General features: G+C 38.2%; 1 protein-coding gene across 1 annotated transcript in view; it reads left to right on the top strand.

The window, feature by feature from the left end:
• rhocb (ras homolog family member Cb) overlaps positions 1-25,302 on the top strand; it is a 59,576-nt gene that overhangs the window by 32,802 nt on the left and 1,472 nt on the right. Inside the window, exons 2-4 of the mRNA XM_007256140.4 lie at positions 13,170-13,327; positions 21,944-22,064; positions 22,976-23,106. Of these exons, the coding sequence (XP_007256202.1) occupies positions 13,172-13,327; positions 21,944-22,064; positions 22,976-23,106 (408 nt within the window). The 5' untranslated portion in view covers positions 13,170-13,171. The remainder of the gene's footprint in view (positions 1-13,169; positions 13,328-21,943; positions 22,065-22,975; positions 23,107-25,302) is intronic.

The following is a 25,302-nucleotide window of genomic DNA, read 5'->3' as shown; positions in this document are numbered from 1 at the left end:
TCTCACTACTGTTCTCCTGCAGAAATGAAACAGGGTAATTATAGGCCTGAGCGAGACACAGTCATGACATGTGACCCGTCTCTCCAAGAGAACCAGCATGAGAAAACATGCTGCTTCTGTGGGGAGGGGCTTTCTACACCAGCAAACTGAACATTTAAGGTATTTTGCAGACAGTCTTATCTAGAGCAACTTAGAAAAGAATCTTTAGCAAGTTTGTAGAAGCTAGAATCAAAAGAAACAATACAAAAATGATATGCCTAAAATTTACTTCACAATGTATAAATTAATTTTGGTTGATACTGGGCTACTGTAGCCCATAGTATTCTGCCCTTTGTGCTCAGCTTGAAAGCAGTAAACTGACGGCAGCTCCCTGTAATGAACATCAGTCTTTAACAGACTCAGGCCAATTTACAACCCTAGGCCAATTTATTATATGGGTTTTATGTGCTTTTGATTATATTTATCTACTAAATATTGCAGAGTTTGTTTGCCTACTGCCAGATGTTGTTTTCAAAAGTTTTAAAATCTCAGATATATCTTAGTTTAAGATGTAAATATTAACAGAATTTACATATTTGACATTATATAGTAACTTTAGATATTTGGATCAAAAGTTTACCTAGCAATTTCCACATACAATATAATAGTCCAAATAAAATATTAAACCTAGATGTCCTTTATTATTTGTAAGTCGATTTCCTTTTATTTATATTACATGGCTACTTTTTGTGGTTGTGACTTTTTTTGTGTGTTCTTTCTGTTATTCTATTATTCTGTGGATCGATTTAGTAAAGAAAATGGAGCCCCGCAGATCATCAGAGACCTACAAAAGCCAGCAGTGTGTGATTTGCTGGTGGACTGCCATGATGAAGTACAGAATTCTATTAAACTTTCCGATGCCCCTCCACTTTCCTGTATATTGGAGCTGGATTTTTCCTCCCACAGAAAGAAAGGGGAGTGTGATGCGGGAGGTGATGAGAGAAGCGACCCCTGATTGAATTTTCTCAAGTGCCTGAAATACTAAATCAGCAGCCGCTGTCTGGAGCTGCAGCCTGAGCTCGGAGCTAAACTCATTTAGTCCAGACACTAAACTGAGAACAATGGCACTGCACCCCCCCCCCACCCCCTCCTGTTTCCACCCTGCGAATAAGATCGCACGTCTCATTAGGTGACAGATTAAGAGCGCTAACAGCCGCTGTGTAGTTCTGCTGAATCTCCCTAAAGAAGTATTTGTCCTGGTTAAATTTAATTTACTTTAATAATGTAGCGCAACAGTGTTGCTGAGCATTTCGCTGTAGCCTCGGCCTTGATCACATCAGATCGGGCATATGCCCACGCCACGCTTTACAGTCCTGATTTTTCAGCATTTTCTTTTCTAGTCCTGATCGAATTAAGCATTTTTTTTCTCAACATAACCTTTATATGCTTTTTCTCGAATTAAGCATTTTTTTTCAACATAACCTTTATATGCTTTTTCTCTAAATATGGTCCCTCCATTGATGCATTTCTTTATACTTTATAAAAATCCATTAACAGACTGCTGTGTTAGCTTAGATAGCTAATGCTAACAAATACACCAAGCAGTAAGCGAGCTGCAGCCAATAGATGTGAAGAAGAGAACTTTCCCCTAGCTAAACATGCTAACATCACTAAACCCTGAGAAATGTCAGTCATAAGTAAGTTGATGTTAAACTATTAGATTTTTACCTAGTTTTAGTAGTGCTAATTGTCCCACTGGCATTCCAAAAGTCATGGAAAGTCAAGTCTTGAAGTCTTACCTCAGGAACACCCACACCTCTAAGTTTAGATCAGTTTTAAGAGGAATCATCCCCAAATTCTGTATGATTAAAAATAGACATAAAAACTAAACAATAGTAACAAAATGAAAAGTTTGGAGGACATGAAATGATTAATATGTATTTAGGAAATATTGATTTTACAGTGTTAAAAGTTCAGGAAAGTGCCAATTTTATGATTTTTTATCAATTATGTTTTGACCGTTGCAAATCTACTATTTTTTTATATTTTCTGTTACATTTACAGAAATCTAATCAAAGATATAGCTTTGTAATATCAGGCAGAAATTTGACAAAAATGCTGGCATGTTAAGGGGATTTAAGATTTCCCCTGATGCTCCTAGTAACACTTTATCAGTAAAACTCAAGTTCCTAAGCAAAATACTAAAACCACAGGAAACTCAGTGCAGGTGGACCCTCCAGCTGTTTTGATCGAAGGTTTTAATTTTTTTATCCATATGATTGCTCATCAGGGAGTGGGAAAGGGGCCCTCTTCCTGTGAGTCATTATCTCAGCCGAGCCAGAAGATTAGTGCAGAATTAATGGGGCAGCTTCTCCTCATTAAATAAATACTTAAAGGCCATTAAATACTTCTAATTGCCTCCAGCAGGTTATAGTAAATTGATGATCACCTCAGCTTTTCAGATGGAAAGATACATCTTGGCTCCCGGATGGCAGGCCTGAGCCTGGCAGCTCTACGGTTAGCAGGCCGGGTTTCTCGGGGCGTACGTTTCGAGTCGTGGATCTCGATGAAGAGTCGATCTACCCGTCCAAGGTCGTTGTTAACCTGATCATGCTAGTTGTGAGTCTGCCTTTGGGGAAAGTGCTACAGAAAGTCATTTCGCAGTTGGCTGAATTTGGGCATCTGGAATTCTGAATGTGTGAAGATTTCCGGCAGCACTGTCACATCCCCGCGTGTAGCAGGTTCATCTCGCTGAGCTCGCCTCTTCCTGCGGACATCAAATATTAACAGCGTGTCCTTCAAAGCTGCACCCCGACAGCCTCTCCTGAGCGTCTACAGCTCCCGCTCGCTGATCCACTGCCCTGAGATACATGAGGAAAGCCATTGACCTTCATTGAAGCCGTTTGCACCTTTTTCAACATGTCCAGCCTGGTGTGTTTTGATGAAATGAAGGAATACATCGGGCGAGATGTTCAGACAGAAAAAAAGAGCAAACAGTAAGACTGTGTTTGAGATGCAAGCAGGTCCAACCTTGTGGGTTCTATAGTGCTTCTAGAAGAGCTTTTTTTCTTTTCTTTTTTAACTATACTTTAGTGCTGGGTGGGATGAACAAAAAATGTATATCCCAGTTTTTTTTTTCTTTCAAGATTCTGATGGTTCGGGTCAGAATATATACAGTTATAATCACAGTAGTTTTATTATTATTCCTTTTTTGTATTGACCTGGGCTTTTATATAGGTCTGTTTGTTTCTGTATTCTTAGGAGTACATATAATAAAAAAACACCTAAGACTAAATTAATGATTAATTGATTACTATTGGGTTTACTCTGTCCCACAAAATTACACAACATATTAATAAATCAGACCTAATTATCAGAAAAACAACATTAACACGTCTTCCTTTACAAAACTAAATATTTTAAATAGTTCCATAAATACTAAATACTCAATGTTTAAGTATTCAAAAGACATATTTCTCAATAGGTCTATTGCACAAGTAAAACACAAGTTTAATGTCATTTTACTATATGTTATTATTGAAGCCATTAGAGGCATATATATATATATATATATATATATATATATATATATATATATATATATATATATATATATATATATATATATATATATATATGTATATATATATATATGTATATATGTATATATATATATATGTATATATGTATATATATATATATATATATGTATATATATATATATATATATGTATATATGTATATATGTATATATGTATGTGTATATATATATATATATATATATATATATATATATATATATATATATTAAATTTAGTGTGCATTAATATTATCCTTCAAGCTGCAGTATTAATATTTAAACAGAGCTATAGTTACTGCTTTTGAAGTTTATTTGCACATTGTATCCAGAGTTTTATGGATTTTTATCACTTATGCTGAATAAATGATTCTGTACTCAGAACGGTTTCTGGGCTCATCTGTGAGAAGAGAGGAACTTTTTTCTGAGCTGAGAATCAATTGTACAATCCCATTTTGTCTCTTTCAGAGTGAAAAATTGCTGTTTGCTGTTGTTTTTCTATTTTACTCAAATAAGAAAACACTTATATTGCCAGGAACAGCAGCAGGAGCTCCTCAGATAAAGTTCTGATGCTGTTTTCAATTTTTTTGGACACAATGAGTATAAAGATGTATAAAACACATTCTGGTTTGTTTAACACTTTTATTTCTAGAATAATTCTGCATGTGTTTTTTTTGTATAGCTTTAATATAGTTTCTCACTGTCCTGAGATGCTCTCATTACTTCATAAAGACTTCATAAAGAGTTAAAGTGAGAAGAAAGTGAGAAGTAAGAAGTGCTGTCAGGAACTTTTACACAGACTTTTGGGTTAATAGATCCACTTAGTGTATTTTATATGTTACATATTTTTTCGATTGAGTTAATCTTTTATATTAATTTTATGCTGTTTTTATTCAGTTATCGTCTCGATTTCGTCTTCGAAAAAAGGTTTGTTGACGAAAACTATGACGAATTATTTGTAAACGAAATGAACACTATAGGTTAGACAATAATCTTGATATTCAGCCTCCTTTATGTCATATATCTCATATATATCTTATATCTTCTAAGGTCTGGGAATGTAGTCTGGACTCAGTTACTCTGGACTCATCTGTGTAAATCTTCTAAACTCAGCTCTCAAATCCCCTCATTAATTAAAGCTAATTTCCAATCACTTTCCATAATCGGGTTCTTAACATGAATTCTTATCAGTCTTAATGAAACTCCCTGGTTCTCACGCACTCGTTCTGTTGCTGCTTGGCCGTTTCTGCTCGGCGCTGATCTCTCTGAGGAGGCTGAGCGATGGTGTCGGCGGGATCCGTGGCTCTGGCTGCAGATCGGGCCGTGTGTTTTGGAAGAGCGACAGCAGATCTGAGCCCGGTCCTTCTGTTGTTTCTGTGTGGAAGCCCTTGTAGGCGAGCGCGGTGCCAGACACCCCTCCCAGGATCAGGAAGTGTGTTGTTTTGCTTCTCAGGGTGAGCCCGGAGCCTCGGTCTCGTCCCGAATGTACTGTTATCTGGCCGAGTCCCAGCCGCGCCGCTTCGCCTACACGCAGCCACGAGAGTGCTCTTTACACTGATCATGAGCAACTGAGCTAAAAGCTCACAGTGGATCTGTTATTCAGCATATTAGAGCTTTTGCTGTGTGCTATATTCACGTAAAGCTGGACAATATGATAAAAATATTATTAGAGATGATCTGATCTAGTTCTGGGCAATTTTAACAATTAATTTGATTAATTTGCATTACAGTTTTACTGCAATTTTCGAAATGGAGTAAACACAATTTTACATACAGACATTTTATCTTTATAATCTAAAATGTCAGAAATCGCTACTCATTTCTGAAGTGTTTATCCGTCTTACCCAAGCCTCCCACAGTCCGAGGACCAAGCTAGTACTGGAAAAAGTACCAGCACTTTTGACACAAACACCCAGTGGGATAAAGCATATATTTAGCTAGAAATAAAATCAGCAGTTTATAAAAACTGCAGCCTCATCGCTCTCCAGTGAGGATCTGTGATTAATTGTGGAAAACAATAATAATCTCTCCTTCAAAGTTTCTTTTGTGACTCGTTTAGTGCATTATTTCTCAATTTTCAGTCACAAACTCGCATTCTGAAGTATAATCCAGCATCCGTCAGTGTCTCTGCGGCTGTGTAGATATGAGGTCAGCGCGTGATATGAATGTATGGGCTTGAAAACAATGTTTTGGTTCATTGATTCACTCAATCAGTCGACTTACCTCAAAGCCTCTGAACATGACTCAACCCAAAACTTCTAAATATATATAATTGTTTTTTTTTTTTTTTACAGGTAAACCTAGTTTTGAACCATTTCTTTGTCCTCTGTAGTTTGATTTCCTTTTTTTGTAGGTGGGAGAAATCGATTATAATCGAAAATTGGATTTTTGTGTGAAAAAATTGATGAGTAATTTTTTTAAGCTATAATCACCCAGCACTAGGCTAATCCAATCCAGTATTGGTATTGGGTCCAGTATTGTTGTAATGAACGTATTGGATACGTGGATACGTGGATGGATATTGGAAACACTGCCTATCCACATACAAATCTACACTGTAAACCCATAAGTTGTTGGAACTTGAAAAAATAAATTAAGTCTGTTTTACATAAAATTGGACATTTCTAAACATCACTTAACTATTTTGAGTTAGCTAAACATTTGTGGGCACAGATACATTCAAACAGATATCTTTAAGTTGAACCAACTTTGATAACTGAATTGAGCCTGTTGCCATTGGCAGCTTCTTTTCCATTGGCTTCTGGCACAATCTATTTGCATACTGGATGTGTGTCCCCCCCCCCCCCATTTTTTGACACTCACCATCAATGTGTAGTCATTCAAATACGATCTATCGTACAACCCTAGTCGGGACCACTGAATACCTAATCATCAGAAAGGAAGATGCATGGTGTTTGTGTGACAGCATCAGTGAACTTATCAATAGAGGATGTTGAGCTGAGTCAACCTTTCTACCTCCTGCCTTCTGTTTTTGTTGCTGCTACAATTTGAAGGTTGTTTTAATGCTGCAGTTTTGTCCTCTGTGCTTTTTTTAAATAGAAAGGTCCATTCTTTATCCCAACAGAACCATTTGTGCAGTGAGTTGGGTCGCAGGCACCAATCTGCTCTCCTTTAGCCTGCCTACTTTTCATCCCAGCACCCCTCTGAGTTGCTGCCACGCTACACCCTGCATTAACGCCACACACACACACACACACACACACACACACACACACACTTGCATATAGCAGGATAGTGGTAAATGTAGTGGTAATGTCCCGGAGAGTATTTTATGTTACCAATTATTGGCAGTCCAGAGGTAATGTCCTACAGGGTACTGCATGTTACTGATTATCGGCAGGGCAGCGATACATTTTAAAAGTGTTCTTCCGCTAAGATCCACTTTTGTTTTCTTGTTCTTTGTGAAATACAGTAGGACTCTCTGAGTTGTATATGGATGCTGCACATAAAACTGTTCCTCAGCCTCCATTGTCTGCAGTAGCTAGTAAAAGAAAATCCTCAAATACAAGTTAATCAGAGAGATGTTAGGTGTCTACGTCAACCAATTGAGTTCATGGCCTTCAAGGGGTGAAATCCATGTGGACTCAGCCGGCAGCGTACGAGCCTACGTTTCGGCCGCTCGAGTCTGAGGTTAAGTGAAGTTTAAGGGTTAACTTTATCTACCACTCAGTGCACAAACCTATAACCTATATACATATTACCAATATAAATAACTTTACATTACAACAGAGGCAGAGCTTCTTATTTTTTGTAAACATATTTAACAGATCAAAACAAAAGTGCTTCAACCAGGATAAGGAATACAAAAAGCCTTTATATACATAAAGGGAACATGATATCCCTGTCAAATAAACAAACCTATATCAACTATAAATAACTTAGATACAACATAAACTACAAAAGTGTTTTAGCCAGAATAAGGACGATATTGTGTGTAGTGAAACTGCTTGAGGTGGAGGAACAGATGTATTACTGTTGCTAGTCGGCTCCACTCTCCAGAACAATTTGGAGCAAGCTGAAGTCTGAAGTTTATCAGACCTTTGAACGCCGAACCACTGAATTAGACCCGAATCCCTCAATTATTTATTCTGTTTAATCACTTGTGGAAGCGTCAGGTGCGCTCAATCTGCATCTAAAATGTCCTGCGCTTAACGGCTTTAGCGGGTTAGGGTCGGTTTCGCTTCATCGCGGGAGGTTTTAGGTGCGGAGCGGAGCCGAGATCCACTCGGTTAGGGTCTGTTTCGCTTCACCGTGGGAGATTATAGGTGCGGATCTGAGAGCAGCTGAGATCCGCTCGGTTAGGGTCGGTTTCGCTTCACCGTGGGAGATTATAGGTGCGGATCTCAGCTGCTCTCAGATCCGCACCTATAATCTCCCACGGTTAGGGTCAGTTTCGCTTCATCGCGGGAGACTTTAGGTGCGGAGCGGAGCGGAGATTTTTAAATGCGGACCGGACCGGAGAGGAGAGGAGCGGAGCGCAGCCGAGATCAGCTCGGTTAGGGTCGGTTTTGATTCATCGCGGGAGATTTTAGGTGCGGAGCGGAGATTTTTAGGTGCGGACCGGACCGGAGAGGAGCGGAGCGCAGCCGAGATCCGCTCGGTTAGGGTCTTTTTCGCTTCATCGCGGGAGACTTTAGGTGCGGAGCGGAGCTGAGATTTTTAGGTGCAGACCGGACTGCACCTAAAAATGCGGAGCGGAGCGGAGCCGACCCGACCCAGGTCTAGCCTAGCCTAGCCTATCTGGCTACGTGCCTGTATGATTGCGTCATCACGCACTGACGTAGCCTGGCTACGGAGTCTGATTGTGTTCAACGCTGCAGTGAACTGACACCGCTAAAAAACGCCTGTCTGTGAATAATACATATCGATATGCCACAAAAAGGATATCACCGTTATTGAAACATTTCTTATCGCGATAAATACCGATATCGAAATATTGTCCAGGCCTACGTACACAATATATCATGACACAGAAATATCATGAAATTAAAAATCCATATCGTGATAATAGGGCTGTTCTGTCTTAAAAGTAGTGTATTATTTACTGTGAAGCTTTAAGTGTATTTATTGTATAATTGTTTTAGTTTGCAGTTTATATGCATGCACTAAATATTCTGCAATATTTTTTGCTGCATTATATTATTTTATGCTATATTATTTATTTTGCCACATTATGATTATTCTGTTATACTATTATACTATATTCCTGAAATGAATTAATTGTTTTAGTTGTCCTAAATCGCCAAGTATATCGTTATCACAAAAATACCCTGAAATATCGTGATATTATTTTAGAGCCATATCGCCCACCCCTACTAGAGACACAACTAGACATTTTAAAATGAATGAAAAAATGATGGAATGAGACCTTTAAGTAGTAGCTTATAATCGAAATACTCTGATACCAAACATAACAATATGACCACCTCCTTATTTAAGGTCCAATGATAATATAGGACACTTTGTAGTTCTATAATAATTACAGACTGTAGTTCTGTATCTGTTTCTCTGTATACTTTATTATAATTATCCTCCTTTCACCCTGTTCTTTAATACTCAATAGTAATTGATGTTACGCTTGGTCGGTGTTCATTACAGTAACTTATTAGTGTAAATCTCACCAGTAAACATGGTATTTCTAGAGCGAACAGAAAACAATGAAAGAGAAGCAGTTTGCTCTTCGTTCATCTGCTGCTCAGTGAAGTAAAAACCAAGGTCAGCCTCAGAGGCCGACTGCAGCCAAAGGTTTTATGAGCTGCTTGTTTCTCATTTGTGTCGCAGTAATTGCGGACGGAGAGCATTTGTGTTCAATCTGCAGTAAAGCCTGCGCTGGTGGTTTAAAGTCAGCGGTCCGCTATAGCGAGCAGCGCCGGTGTAATTGAAGACTTTCTCATACGAGAGTGACAGTGTGATGAATGTGTGTGTGAAACTGGGACACTATCACCAGGAACACACTCTTTTTTTTTTTTTTTTCCTCCTTCACACACACACACACACACATACACACACACACACACACACACATATACACACAAGCTCTGACCTGCTTTTGATCTCCCCTCCTTGAGTTTCTCGCTCACTCTGAGCCTGTGGTATTGTACAGTGGTGTGTAGAACCTGTCCTGATTGTGTGTGTGTGTGTGTGTGTGAAGGAGTGTGTGAGAGAGTGTGTTTGGGTAGGTAGCAGCTCTAATCTATATCTAATCACCCTCAGTGTTCTGCACTGGACCTCATAGACCCTGCAGAGTCCGGCTGATGGACCGCACGTTCACACCTGTGTGTGTGTGTGTGTGTGTGTGTAGGTGGGTGTTCAGAGGTTAAAGCAGGGAGGGGGGCTGTATAGATCTTTACCGACCTTTGGCAGACCCCCAGAAAAGCGTCCCACAGTCTCCTTCCCCTCACTCTATTAATGTCCACTTGTGGGAGTCCTTCATTGATTTTTGTGTGTGTGTGCGTGTGTGTGTGTGTGTGTGTGTGTCACTGCTCGCTGGTATGTTCTACTGGAAAGCAAACCAACTCTGGCGTCTGCTTGTCAGAGCACAAATGTTAGGATGCATGTGTAAAGGAAATGGTTGGGAGTGGTGTGTGTGTTTTGGGGATCTTATGGGTTGATACTAGTGTTGGGTGATTTTCACGATTAATTAGTTTAATTTGTTTTACAGTTTTAATTTAGGGCAGCATGATGTATTGTTTAAGCATCGTCATCACAATAGTCTCATTGCAGAACATGCAATGTCACTTAAGGTAATTAAACTTGTCATGTTGCAACATTTTGATTCTTGACACAAGACGTAGATACACAGCGCTGTCTCTGTGTCTGTGTGAGTGACAGGCTGCAGCTGCACGAGAAGTGCGAGAGGGAGGGAGCAGGGAGGAGTAAACAGGAGGTAACCGCATGGCCTCCTTCCACATGGTTGGGCACGTGAAAACTCTTATTTACCTTTTAAAAAGCCGTTTAAATGCCTGATTAAAGGGCTGATTCACTGTTGTTTTGCTGTTTTCTCGGGTTTTGAGTTGAGCTCGGCGCTGACTCAGCTGTTGATCAGTCTGAAAGTGAGACAGTGCGCGGGTGGGGGCGGGGCTGGTGATGTCATGAGCCCTGCATTGTTTAATATTGCGATATACAGTGGCTTGCAAAAGTATTCATACTCCTTTAACTTTTTCACTTTTTGTCACCTAACAACCACTAACTTAAATGTATTTTATTGAGATTTCAAGTGATAGACAGACACAAAATAGCACATTGTGTGAAGTTGAGCAATAATGATACATAGTTTAAAAAAAAAAGATAAAATAAAAATCTGAAACATTTGATGTGTAAAAGTATTCAGCCCCCCCCCTTCTATCCACACTTCAGTCAGTCACCCCTTTTTTGGTTGCAGTTGCTAAATTTAAAACATCCACCCAAATGTCCATAAACCTAGTCATAATCGCCCAACACATCGGCTTCACCACAGCGTCCTAACACAGTTTTTCCTCTGTTGTTGTTGCCTGTTGTGTTGTTGAACTTTAGGTAGACATGGCAGTTGCAGATGGTCTACGTCTGTAATTTTGTGTATTGCATTCCACAATTAGGTACTGCAGTACACAGGAAAGTGTATAGAGAGGTAATTTATCAGAATATTGAAAACTTGTCCACCTCTACTGAACAGCAAGTCCAGTCAGAGGCCTAAATAAGTATCTGTAGGCTTTTTCTGAGTTTCCTGAAGTTTTCTAAAGTACTGAAGTGCCTGAAGTAAGTGACTGCGTTGTCCTGAAAGTCTGCATGCCTGTAGAAGTCGGCCGGCTGTTGAAGTTTGGTCTATTTAAGGGTGTGTGTGTGCGTATATGTGTGTATATGTGTGTGTGTTGGTCTTCCCATGCTGTTCTGGCAGAGACGTTTTCAGGCCATGGTGTCCTTGTTTTCCATGAGCTCCCTGCAGGAAGAGACAAAAGGAAAAGGGCGGGGCAGCAAAATAGCGCTCCATCTCTCTGTTATTTCCTTTCTGTACAGAGTGTGGAAGTAGGTCCACCTCAGTGCTGCTCTCTCTCTCGCTTCCTCTTACTCTCTTTTTTCCCCTCTTTCTTTCTTTCTTTCTTTCTTTCTTTCTTTCTTTCTTTCTTTCTTTCTTTTTCTTTCTTTTTCTTTCTTTCTTTCTTTCTTTCTTTCTTTTTCTTTCTTTTTCTTTCTTTCTTTCTTTCTTTCTTTCTTTCTTTCTTTCTTTCTTTCTTTCTTTCTTTCTTTCTTTCTTTCTTTCTTTCTTTCTTTCTTTCTTTCTTTCTTTCTTTCTTTCTTTCTTTCTTTCTTTCTTTCTTTCTTTCTTTCTTTCTTTCTTTCTTTCTTTCTTTCTTTCTTTCTTTCTTTCTTTCACTTTTTCTCTCTCACTCTGGGGTCTAGTAGTTATAGTAGTAAACTGCAGTTCTGTTGCTGAAAAGGCCAGGGCTTGGGCCCGCCCTCACTCTGAGCCAATAAACAGCTCTTTTTGGAGCAGTTGGTAGTTCTTGGTACTTTGCTTGGCTTTGCAATTTTAAAACACATGCTTTTAAACTAGGAATGCGCTAATTGCATATTAGGATTACATATCGATATTCTCGATATAACAAAATTAGCTGGATTGGATACTGGATAAGTATTAGTATAAGTATCAGTATCAGTCAAATGCTCATCTCGCTCTGTCCTGCCTGGTGAGAAATAAGAACAGCACTTTATCTAAGGAGCTCTTGCTGCTGTTCTTTACTGTATGTGTGTTTTTATCTGAGTAAAATAGAAAAACAACAGCAAACAGCAATTATTCACTCAGGAAGAGACGAATGGAACAGTGCAATCAATCCACAGCTTGGAGAAAAGTTCCTCTCACCCTTCAGATGAGCCCAGAATCAGTCCTGGGGGCAGAATTATTTATTCAGCAGAAGTGATATGATTTGAGGTGCAAAAAAAAACTTCAAGAGCAGTAACTATAGGGCTGATGTTTTTTTTTTTCTGATTAGTCAACGGTTATTTCTGCCATGTCCTCCATCTCTGAAAACAGTAGAAACAGCTGAACATGAGATTTAAATGGCATTTAAATATCTGGATGTTGTTTAAACCTGGAAAGTGCTGATATTTAGTGATTAAATATGCAATCTGTTATGTTTTGGACTCTTTTGGAGACAAAAACTTGAAAAAAGTTGACCATTTACCCTTTGCGCTTCTTTCCCCAGCACTTTCTGTAATGCGATACTGATACAAATTAACGGTTAGTCAACAGTGAAATATGTTGTCGACAAGTTGTCGATTGAATCGACTAATTGTTGCAGCCCTAAGCTACTACTATAGCCCTTTAAAATATATAAAAACTGTAGCTTGAAGCTTGAATAATTTTAATGCTCACTACATTTAATTTATAGCTGTAATAAGAAGGGAATATATTTTAAAACAAACGTTCCAGAGTTTTAATTTTTGCCTTGCTGTTTTTACTGTTGATCATATGCAGTGAATAGCTGCTAAATGAGTATTCTATGACACAGAGGCCGAAAATTGCAGCCAATATAGTGAACAGCTAATGCGTCAAACGTGTGTAACAGTGATGTGTCCAGGCTGTTTTAACGCTCATTTCCCCTATCTGTGTCCGCAGCGATGGCAGCTATCCGTAAGAAGCTGGTGATCGTGGGGGACGGAGCGTGTGGGAAGACATGTCTCCTCATCGTCTTCAGTAAGGATCAGTTTCCTGAGGTCTACGTGCCCACCGTGTTCGAGAACTACATCGCTGACATTGAAGTGGACGGGAAACAGGTCAGTCCGGCGCTGGAGGCAGTCCTCTGCAGCAACTCTACTTCAGCAGCTCACCTTCAGACTAAAGAAACTTAAGCATTTATTAGAATTTCTCATAATTTTGGCTTTTTTCCTTAAATTCAGATTCAAATAAACACTATTACTAGGGGTGGGCAATATGACGATATTTCATGGTTTTTCACGATAACGATACTCTTTTGCGATATAAGAAAATGATTTTAAAAATACACTATACACTGCAAGAAAAAATATATTTTATCATTACATACAATTTAATATAACACTGCACACCCCTAAGTAAGATCTTAAAAAATACAAGAATTTTTATCAGATTTGTAACAGAAGTAAATGATCCAGAATGTCATGATGCTAATAATAATACCCTCCAAATATCTCAATATATGCAGGATTAAAGTAAAATAAATGATACCAGACAGATAGTAGATATATAATGGGAAATGAGCACTGTAGCCGCATTGTGAGTGCTCAAAGAGCAGCCCTTTCTCCAGAGAATGTGGGCATTCTCATCTTCCTAAAGAAAATTAAAAAAATATATAAAAATAACAGTTGTTTTGTCTAGCCTCAAATATGTTAATAGTTTTGGTACCTTAAGGAGCATCTTTCTCTCAGATAAAGTTAATAATATATCTTTATTAAAGAAAAAAACTTGTCATTCTCAGGGGCCGAGTCTTATTTTTCATGTTTAACTGTTATAGTAGGATAGAGTTCAGTTTGTTAAGGCTCTAATTGTTCTATTATTTTGTACATCACTGTTTTTGTGTATTTTTGTATTATTTATTTTGTTATGTTGCACATTGCTGCTTTAATAGTGCACACTGCTGCTAAAAAAAAGTCACTAGATGGCATTACATATATATCTTAATTAAATTATTTAAATTTGACCATTAGTGCCTAATGTGGTGTATTACTTATTATTTATTACTTGTATCACTTTGCATCACTTATATCAAGCCCACCTTTTGAAATAAGCCTCTCTGCTGTAAAAAGAAAAAAGAAAATCGAGAATCGAATCGAATCATGACCCTAAAATCGGAAATTAAATTGAATCGAGGATTTAGAGAATCGTGACGCCCCTATTTCAAACGTTGCCAATATTATTGCGTACAATACGATATGGCACACTCCTAAATGTAATGCTTTTTTTATTTATTGCTTTTGCATAATGGAGACTATATATAGGTTTATGGTTTATTATTATATTTTAAGAATACAAATATTAGATAATAAGTTTATAGTTTCATCATGACTTCAGTTATTTACCTAAAAGTGAGAGCAAATCGTGGTGTGCATGCCTGTAGGTTTGTATGTATGAACGGGGAATTGTGCTGTATAATAGTGCCACTTCTCAGATTAGAGTAAACCAAGGGCAATATCATTCACTATCGCATGCTCTCGTGCTCTCTCTCTCTCTCTCTCTCTCTCTCTCTCTCTCTCAATACCCTGTGCTCTTTATTTGAGTGCCATTAGATAAATGTCGTTGTGCTCTAATAGCTACACTGAGCTATGTAAGTGTATGGAACAGGTTTGTTGGGGTTTGATTCAGTGGTCAGTGATATGCGACGGCACAGTTTCATGAGCATTAGCCTTAATAATGTTGTAGATGTTGAATAGAAGCTCTTACAATACAGCAGGGCCAGTGTGTAATCGGATTTCCCAGGCCTTGTCACACACCACTGACCTTTTGTAGACAGTGGAGGGTTTCTATAGACTGGCCGGGCTGGAATGGTGGTACTCAGACAGCTGGTCAGACATGGCTGAATAGGTGGGGTTGCTCTGTAGACTGAATTTTATGCCCTTTTCTTTGTGTAATTGAGTTTTGCTTGCTTGCTGAGTAAGTTAATGCTGGATATTTGAGAATACAGCGTTTAGCTGTATGCAGTGATATGATGATACTGATTCTGGTACTGTAGCTGTAGTTTTCATGCTTTTATGTAATAATTGCACTAATGTAAGTCTATCATCTATTTTGCAGCAAAATCCCCAGTGCTAAAATAACACCTACAGGCTTCAGTGAACAGCTGCAGTGTTTATGCTGGGTAGAATAACCCACACTATTAGAGTTTTTTCTTTCTGCTGTGTAGGTATGTGTTAATAGCTTTGCTCTTTTTGTCTGAAATGTATTGTGGGTAGATTTTTGGAATAAGTACTTAATTTAATGTAAGGGCAACATTAATATTGTAGTAATATTCTAAATTGAAGTAGTGCTGGGCGGTATGACCAAAAATGTATCAAAATCACAGTATTTTTATTATTATTGTTATTTTTATTTATTTTTTACAATTCTGGCGATTTCAATGTATATCACAGTATTTTTATTTAATTTTAAATCATTTATTTTATTTTATTTTATTTTATTTTTTGCTTGACTGGGCTTTAATATAGGTTTGTGACTTACTGTACTGTTAGGACTACATATATATTATGTACAAAATTAAGGCTTTAATTACTATTGTTTTTTTATATATATATATTGTGTTTCTTTATATATTTTGTGGGATAAAGTAATCAGACTTCATTAGCAGAAAAACAGCTGAAGAATGTAAACAATAGACCTTTAAATAAGATACAGGAACAACTTTAACATGGCATCGTTTACAAAACTAAGTATTTTAATCAGTCCCACAAACACTATAAATGAACATAAATTACTCAGTGTTTAATAATTTAAACTAGATATTTCTCAAAAGCTCTGTTGCACAAGAAAGACACAAGTTTAAAATCAATTTACAATATGTTATTCCTGAAAAATCAGCTGCATTTTCCTCTTTTCTCCAGTTAACAAAAACTATCCTTCAAGCTGCAGTATTATTGTATTCAATCAGGGGCATAGTTACTGCTCTTGAAGCTTTTTTGCACCTTATATCCCGGTTTTAGCACGTTTTGTCACTTGTGCTAAATAAATGATTTGGCACCTAGGACTGATTCTCTTCTTTGGTAGGAAAGAAACATTTTCCGAGCTGTGGATCGATTGCATAATCCCAGTATTCTCTTTCTAAGAGAAAAAAAAAACTGCAAACGGCAATTGTTAAATTTTACTCTGATGAAAACTCTCATATTGCAAGGAACAGCAACAGGAGCTCCTCAGATAAAGTACTGATCTCAAGTTTCTCTCGGTAGGACAGAGTGAGATGAGTGTTTTTACTACAGTCCAATTTACTCACCTGTGAATGGTGAAAAAGCTAGTGCTGCGGTTAGCTGATAATGCTAATCCTGCTTTAGTCTTAATGCTGGAGAAACTTCACTGAAACTCCTGTATATCGCTGTACTTCAGTGGAGTGACTTTGCTGCTCTTTAATACCTGACTGGTAGAATTCATGCATAAGGTGCACTGGATTATGAGGTTCACTGATGATTTTTGGGGAAATTAAAGCATTTTAAGTGCACCTTATAGTCCGAAATATACGGCAATAATTAATCTGTGCATTTATACATGTTTCCTGCTTATATTAAAAAACAAAAAACATACAAACAAACAAAAACGAATCATAATTGAGTTGTAGCAGCAAACATTGCACAAACACTCTGTTATACACACTTCAAACAGAGCAGGTGCAGATCAGACTCACACACACACTGTGTTTAGTCGATGTCTGGGAACAATACCTGTGATTAACGCGTCTGTTGGCCAGTATGAGGGTTATTTATTACAGAAACCTTTAAAGTAGAAGTTGGAACTCAGAGAATGGTGTCAGATGGTCAGTGGGCCGGCTGTCTAGCTGAAACTCACACTCGGCCAGTGGGTGTACGTTTGTACTGAAACACTGTTTAATAACTTTTCCATGATTATGTTCTGGGAAGTGGTAGTTTTTGATGTTTTTTTTTTGTTTTACTGGCACATTAATGAGCTCTGCAGTAAAATGACCATGCATTTCATTATTTTACCCGGAAAAACACTACATTTCTATATACATAGAGTACAGGCCAAGAGTTTGGACACACCTTCTCTTTTTCAATGCGTTTCATGACTATTTACATTGTAGATTCTCACTGAAGGCATCAAAACTATGAATGAACACATGTGGAGTTTAATGTACTTATGTAAAAAAAAAAAAAAAAAAAAAAAAAAATATATATATATATATATATATATATATATATATTCTAGTTTCTTCAAAATAGAAACCCTTTGCTCTGATTACTGCTTTGCACACTCTTGGCATCCTGGAGCTTCAAGAGGTGGCCACCTGAAATGGTTTTCCAACAGTCTTGAAGGAAGGAGTTCCCAGAGGTGTTTATTAGCACTTGTTGCCCCTTTGCCTTCTTCACTCTGTGCTCCAGCTCACCCCAAACCATCTGGATTGGGTTCACGGTGACTGTGGAGGACAGGTCATTTTTTGTTAAGTACATAAAACTCCACATGTGTTCATTCATAGTTTTGAGGCCTTCAGTGAGAATCTACAATGTAAATAGTCATGAAAATAAATAAAACGCATTGAATGAGAAGGTGTGTCCAAACGTTTGGCCTGTACTGTATACCAATTGGCTTAGGTGTTGGGAATAATGAGAAATTGCGTGTCAGGTTCTGTGATATAAGTTGAAAAAAAATGCTCATTTACAAATGAGGCCAACAAAGGCTATCCCATCCAGGGTGGACCAACAGAAGAGCTGATATAATTAGAGATGTATAGAATATTTGACAACCGAAAATATTTGAAAAGACCAATTTTAGAGTAATTTTTACTCAACAAAAACAAGTTTGTCATATTGCAGTGTTTCTGCTAACTTTATGATGTGACAAATTGCAAACAGCTGGCAAAACGTAGGTTTTATGTTACGTTTAATTTCTACGCTCAACACACATACATTAAAGTAAAACACTTAACACTTTCAGTACCAGTTTACTCCCTCAGCTGATAGATATGAGTTGAAAAAGGCTAGATGAGCATGTTGGCACTTGAGTAGCCTTGCTAAGGTAATTTATGCAGAAAATTGCTCTACTGAGGTAAATGCATGATTAGAATAGCAATACTGAGGTAAATCCATGATTAGAATAGGAGTACTGAGGTAAATGTATGATCAGAATAGCACTGCTGAGGTAAACGCATTATTAGAATAGCGCTGCTGAGGTTAATGTATGATTAGAATAGCATTCTTTCTCTTTTTGGAGCTTTGGCCAAAGCTGTGGTTTGTGGTCCCTTTCACACCTGCTATATTGGTTAGGATCAGCCCCCTTAGGGTGTTTTCACACCAGGACTATTTGTTCCGGTTAAAATCGACTCAGGTATGGATCAAAATAACCTGACCAAAACCTTCTAGTAGAGGTGGAGCGGCTCTATTGTGGTGAGAACGTGGTCCGGCCTCGATCTGACCCAACTATCAATTATACTTCTTTTATTTAAGCTAAACTGCTAATAAGGCACAGTTTAATCTGATATATTAGCCAAATAACAATAATCACCACAGCTATGAACAAACGCTGTCTTTGCTGCTCCATGCTGTTTACATGGGCAGTATGTGTAGCTTTTACTGCACATACTACATCTACATCTGTGCTGCTCGTCACATTAAAAACACTGTTTAAAAACGCAGCTGCAGATTTTCAGCATTCTGTGTTAAAGCAGCTTCATACCGATATTTTGGTGCGTTTAGGTTATTGCTTGTGTGAAACCAAACCAAACTAAGGCGGAAACGCTTCAAATAAACAAACTCATCAACTGATCTGGACCTCGCTGTTTTTCTTTTTCCATTTAAACATAAAACTTAGATCTCTCTTTCTCTCTTTTTCTTGCCACATTACATAGGCCTCTTTAAAAATATACCTTTCAGTCACACCGGCTCCCGGAGAAGCAGCCGGTGTGGAACGCTGCACGCTCTGCTACAGGGATATTCACAGCACACTGAATGACCTTTGTGACAGAATTGATTTACTCTGTGAGAAACCTTTAAATGTTCCCCAACACCGCTGATCCATTTCCTATAAAGAATATAAAAAGCGCTTGGTCATGTGACCAGCTGCAGGGAGACTCAGCCTTCCAAAAAAACCTGGAAATAGCATTGTTACCCAGCGCACTGTGTGGGATGCCAGCATGAGCCTGTCTTAATGGCTGAATCTGAGAGGGTGACTGCAGTGCCATGTGACTGGGTTAGTCAGAGTGGAGGAGGGTTGCTGGGGCATAGGGTGCGTGGCATGGTCATTTATTTCAATCTAAGATGGCCTTGAGTTGAACCCAAAGTTATAGTTGCGGAGGCCAAATGTGCACAAACTATTTGGAGTAGGGCTGCAACGATTAAGCTGCAAGTTAAAATAATCAACTATAAAACAACAAATGTAAAAAAAAATGTGTTTCTTTGTTGATGGAAGGAGTCACTTGTTCATTTATGAAGTTTTGTCAAATGTCGAGAGCATTTAAGACCAACACACATAGAAAACATGAAAAATGAGGAATACTGTGTCTGAAGGCATTCAACAACTATAAGAGTTCAGCTTGTTACCATGTGTCGAAATTATCGTCACAAAATAATTTAAAATAATTCCAAAATAATAAAAAAAAAAAAAACTTATAGTCTCTAACCAACCAACCACTATTACAGTTAATTTTATTTATTTATTTATTATATTTGTTTTTAATGATTTTATGATTCTTGGTATGTTTTTGAGTTGTTTTTATTCTTATTTAACTTTTTTATATTTTGGTCTGTATTAGCTGTATTTAAACCTTCCTTTTATAGTTTCTGTTATTTATTATAATTTTTTTTGCTTCTTTTCCATTGTTTTTAGTTATATTTATTTATCTGTAGTTGCATTCTCATTATTATTTTTTTACCTTTGATTATTCCCTATATTTTTACAATTTCTTACTTATGATTTTATTCCTACTAATTTCTTATTTTTTTTAAACTTATTTATTCTAAATCTTATTTTTAAATATATTATATCTTTATATCTTTAACAATCCCTTCCCTGTTTATTTGCTTGGCTTTATTGAAAATGAAGGCCATCCTCAATGTACTCAGAGTTTAAATAAAGTTTAATGGATTGGTTGATTGAAATCAAATAAAATGTATTTATATACTGTGGCTCTTTTACAACTGATGTCGCAAAGCAGCTTTACAGAAATGTGGTAGCAGAACAGAGAATCAGACAAACCTTATATTACCACATGTACTATCAAGGCTAATATATAAGGGGGACCCATCCTCCTTTGTTCAGACAACTTATAAATGAATGGTAAAAAAAAAAGTCATTATACATCCATACAGTTCTAATATATTCAGGTGAATAGCCACACCAGCAGTGGAATCAGTTAGAAAATTCCTATCTAGAGTTCATGTAAACTTGTAATTGGTAATTGGTTGTGGATTATGAGCTAGTAGTCTGAGGCATGTTGCTAAAACTATACAGTGGGCAGCTGATTTGTAGTGGGTGATGGGGAAGTAAACGAGTGCTGATGTTAATCTACACAGATTTCTCTCATAAAAAAAACTGTAAACTGATTGTGTTTATTTACAGTAAGCTTCGATTTCAATATTTTCAGCGGTACGGTTAGCAGCAGCGCTAGTCATGGTTACTAGCGCTTAGCGCTATTAAATGCTGCCTGACAGTGCTACACTGACAAAGCCTGAGTGTTCCGGTAAGTCAGGGCGCTATCAGTTAGCGGTTCGTCCCATGTAGCTTGTTTAAATACGGTAAACACGCAGACGACAGCCCAATAATACTCACCTCTGAAAAATGAAAGAGCTAGCTCTGCGATTAGCGGCTAATGCTAATACTGCTCCAGCCTTGGTGCTGGAGAAACTTCTCTAAAAACTCACCCTTATAATGCTGTACTTCAACTGAGTGGCTTTACTGCTCCTTAATATCTGATTGGATGGAAAATTTAAGTTTTTTAAATTGCGATTTATACTGTGGAAAATACATTTTTCAGTCTAACTTAAGGGAGAGAGCCAGAAGGTAACATAGTCAGTAACTTGTCTGGAGTTTATTTGGGTCATTATATATGTGGCCTGGCAATTAGCATCACTGCTAACCTTCTCCAAACTAAATCTTACTCTGTGAAGTTACAGTTTCAGAGCTGGGCTGTGTTCCTGCAGCAGTGCTATGTGTGTATCTAGAGTTCAGTAGCTGGAGTCACTTGTTTGTGGCAGTAAAATAAACAGCCGTAAGTATAGTCAGCTTTCTGATCTCAGCAAGACGTTGCTTTTATGGATCACAGCACACAGACATGCCTGACATTCCCTCCCTTTAGCTTTATCTCACTCGTAGCGAGGAATGGAAGCGGACCCCCCGGCTCTTTGAGGGTCTGTGGTGTGGTTAGTAGAAGGAGGAAGAGGAAGGCGGCTGCTTGTGTGCAGTTATCTGTACATTCCCTGTGCCATAAATACACTCTGGTGCAGGGGTGAGTGTTTGTGTATATATAATATGAGGGAGGGAGAGAGAGAGAGAGATTCATATTTGTGCTGCTGGAAATGAGGACACTCTTCAAGCCCAGGAATGAGACCTTCAGCTGACAGGTCCTGTCATACTTAACCAAAAAATATGAGCTGCTGGACGGGGTGTAAAGTGTGTGGGGCTGCATGCATACATACAAATTTGAAATTTTTGATCTCTCTCTCTCTCTCTCTTTCTCTCTTTCCTTCTCTCCCTCTCTCTTTTAGGTTGAGTTGGCATTATGGGATACAGCAGGACAGGAAGACTATGACCGGTTGAGGCCGTTGTCCTACCCCGACACAGACGTCATCCTAATGTGTTTTTCCATAGACAGCCCGGACAGTTTAGGTACTGCACAATTACAATCACAATGCATTACATTACATTACATTTGACAGACACTTTTCTCCAAAGCGACTTACAATAATGATGATCGTAGAGTAATAGAGGACATAGAAGTTCAAGGTAAAAATGTAAAAAAAATATATATATTAGACCGAACCTAAAGGAGCCCAAAAGGAAAAGTAGGAGGGAGAAGGAAAGGAGGGGAGAAGGAAATTAGGTTAGTTAGTTAGTTAGAGGTGTTAGGAGAGTAGGTGCTCTTTAAAGAGCTCAGTAGAGAGTAGAAAAGAGACTCCTGGAATGAAGTTAACCCTTGTGTGGTGTTCATATTTTTGTTACTCGTTTACTTTGTTACTTGTATTTAATTCAGCAAAATTAAGCAATTTTACATTAAAATGCTTTACACATGCTTGCTTCACCTAAATTGTAAGCAATATAAACAGCTTACATGGTTAATATTTGCCCTTTACCTTTTTTATGTTACATTTCTTTTAAAAAGTGCTACTCTTTTTTTTATTAGTTTTTTTAATAAAATGTAAACGAAAATGAATTAAACTCAAGATATGAGTAGAAAATTTGTTTAGTTTAAAATTTACAAATGAAGCAATGTTTATTAGCCCTTGGCCAAACATACTGTATGTAATATAAATGTGTAGGGGGGGGGGGGGAGTGTACAGTGTGTGTTTATCGAAAATGTCTTTTGATATATGTTTTTCACAAAAAATGAGCCAACGCCAATGAGTTTGAGTTAGAAAACATATTTTTTTAGTATCATTTGATGAAAAATGAAAACGGGTCCCACAGACCCGAACACCACACAAGGGTTAAAATGGACTTGTTTCCTTAGAGTTGACCCACATGCATTGTTTAACCTATTCAGCCTCTTACAGTCGTGTATGTGATGCTCTTCCACACAGAGAACATTCCAGAGAAGTGGACACCAGAGGTGAAGCATTTCTGCCCTAATGTTCCAATCATCCTGGTGGGGAATAAGAAAGACCTGCGTAACGACGAACACACTCGCAGAGAGCTCGCCAAGATGAAACAGGTAAGCGAGAGCGTGCGAGAGTGTGCGGCACTGGGTCATCTTCAGTGATGAGTCCTGCTTTTGTCTGGGTGGAGACGACCAACAAATCAGTGTATGGAGGCATTGTAATCAGCACCAGGATCAATGGTTTGTTGTTGGTATGGTGTAAGGTGCAATTTAGTATGATGCCAGATCTTCACCTTTGGTCACCATTTGGTCAACATTACGTTAATGAGGTCCTGCAACTACTGTACTGTACTTATTTATTTATTTATTTATTTTAAGCAAACTATAAGGCGCACCGTGTTATAAGGTGCATTTTAAGCAACAATAGTAAGGAACAAGGGTGTTGAACAGTAATCTACACAAATTTCTCTCCTGAAAACAGCTTATTTGAGTGAGTAAAGCACTTCTGCTTATTTACAGTAAGCTTAGACGCGGTTAGCAGCAGCACTGGCCTACACTGAGAAACTCTGAGTGTTCCGGTAAGCTAGGGCGCTATCAGATAGCGGTTCATTACATTTAGCTTGTCGTAACACAGCAAACATGCAGACTACAGTCCAATATACTCACCTCTGAATGGGGAAAGAGCAAGCACTTAGCATGTTTAGCTAATGCTAATACTGCTCCAGCCTTAGTGCTGGAGAAACTTCACCAAAAACCCACCCTTATAATGCGCTACTTCAGCGTAAAGAGAGGCTTTACTGCTCCTTAATACCTGACTGGTAAAATTCATACATAAGGTGCACCAGATTATAAGGTTCACTGATGATTTTTGGGACAATTAAAGAATTTTAAATGCGCCTTATAGTGTGAAAAATATGGCACCCTTTCTAAATGCACACTCTGGTGCACTGTTTTAGCAGGAAAGTGCTCGTCCACATAATGCTGGTATCTGAAGAGCTTCTCTTGAAGACAGATACTATACCATGGTCAGCTGCATTACCAGCTAGATCTATCCCTGATTGATTATAAATGTCTGGGATGCTATTGGACGCATTATCAACTCTCCTATCAACACCCCTACCTCACAATCTACTGCGGAAATGGAAATGCATTGGATCGATTGTTACAGGACTCCATTAGGAACCTCTACAACTCTCTACACGCTAAGACGCCTGGCATGTTACAGCATTACACATGACCAACAGTTCAGACCTATATCAGTCTAAATGTTTAATCATTTATTGTTCCTGGTAACTTTTACCTTCCTTATGTACAACACTGCAATCCCACACTTCCTTCTGGGTGCAACTATTTTTGCAACTGTTTTTTTCACTATGACTATGAGTGTGTGTGTGGTCATGGCAATAGCAGGTAACATCCTTAAACAATGCCAGATGCTTTTTGTGTTTCTCCACTTTAAAATTGACCCTGAGGCACTTCCTTTCTCCCTCACCCAGAACAGGAAGTGGAAGTGCAGCTGTTTCCTGTTAAAGGGACACTTCTCTCCTTAGAAATTGCATCATCGTGGGCAGCATGAAAGTGTTAACGCGTGCATGCATGTGATCTGCACATTACACAGCATCGGTGATACATGTTTAATCACATGTGTGTTATTGATGTAAGATAAGTTACTGGTCCTGAGAGACAAAGCTGATGCAGATAAAAACCCTTCTTCTTTACGCTGGAGCTCCGCTACACAAAGTTAGGAACTGGGAGATGTTATTCTTATGTTCCTTTCCATTGTGTAACATTAGCACTGTTGCAGCTGCTGAACTAACTTCTGCTGCACCGTCTGTAGCCGCCAAGTGTTTTCTTACCTCCAGCTGTAATGTAAAAATTCGGGAACAGTTCAGGAAACTGGAGTCAGATTCAGGAGTCAGGAGACAAATTCAGAGTTGACTTGAGTTTATTCTTATGCAGACAGGTACACCTTGGCTAGTTTTTTTTTTTTTTTGCTTCTGCACACACTGCTTCAGCACACACTGCCCCCTAATGTACATGCTCACACACAAACATACTGGAAGACACCCATATACACACAGAGTATGTGCAGAAGTGTAATTCAACTCTTTAAGAGCCGCTATCCCCTCAAGACCCTACAAATATAGTATATTTTATATAGAGTATATTAACACACATACAGACCAGCCGTAGTAAAATTCAGATACAATATAAAGAAACTGCCAGATATACAGTATGGCAAAATAAAAAAAATGGCATACCTGCAAAAACAGCTCTTGAAAACAAATTAGAGACCACTTAAAAATGATA

The sequence above is a fragment of the Astyanax mexicanus genome, chromosome 12, assembly GCF_023375975.1.
Source record: "Astyanax mexicanus isolate ESR-SI-001 chromosome 12, AstMex3_surface, whole genome shotgun sequence".
NCBI classification, from domain to species: domain Eukaryota; kingdom Metazoa; phylum Chordata; class Actinopteri; order Characiformes; family Acestrorhamphidae; genus Astyanax; species Astyanax mexicanus.
The sequence above is the reverse complement of the archived record's forward strand: the minus strand, read 5'-3'. Positions and strand labels throughout refer to the sequence as shown.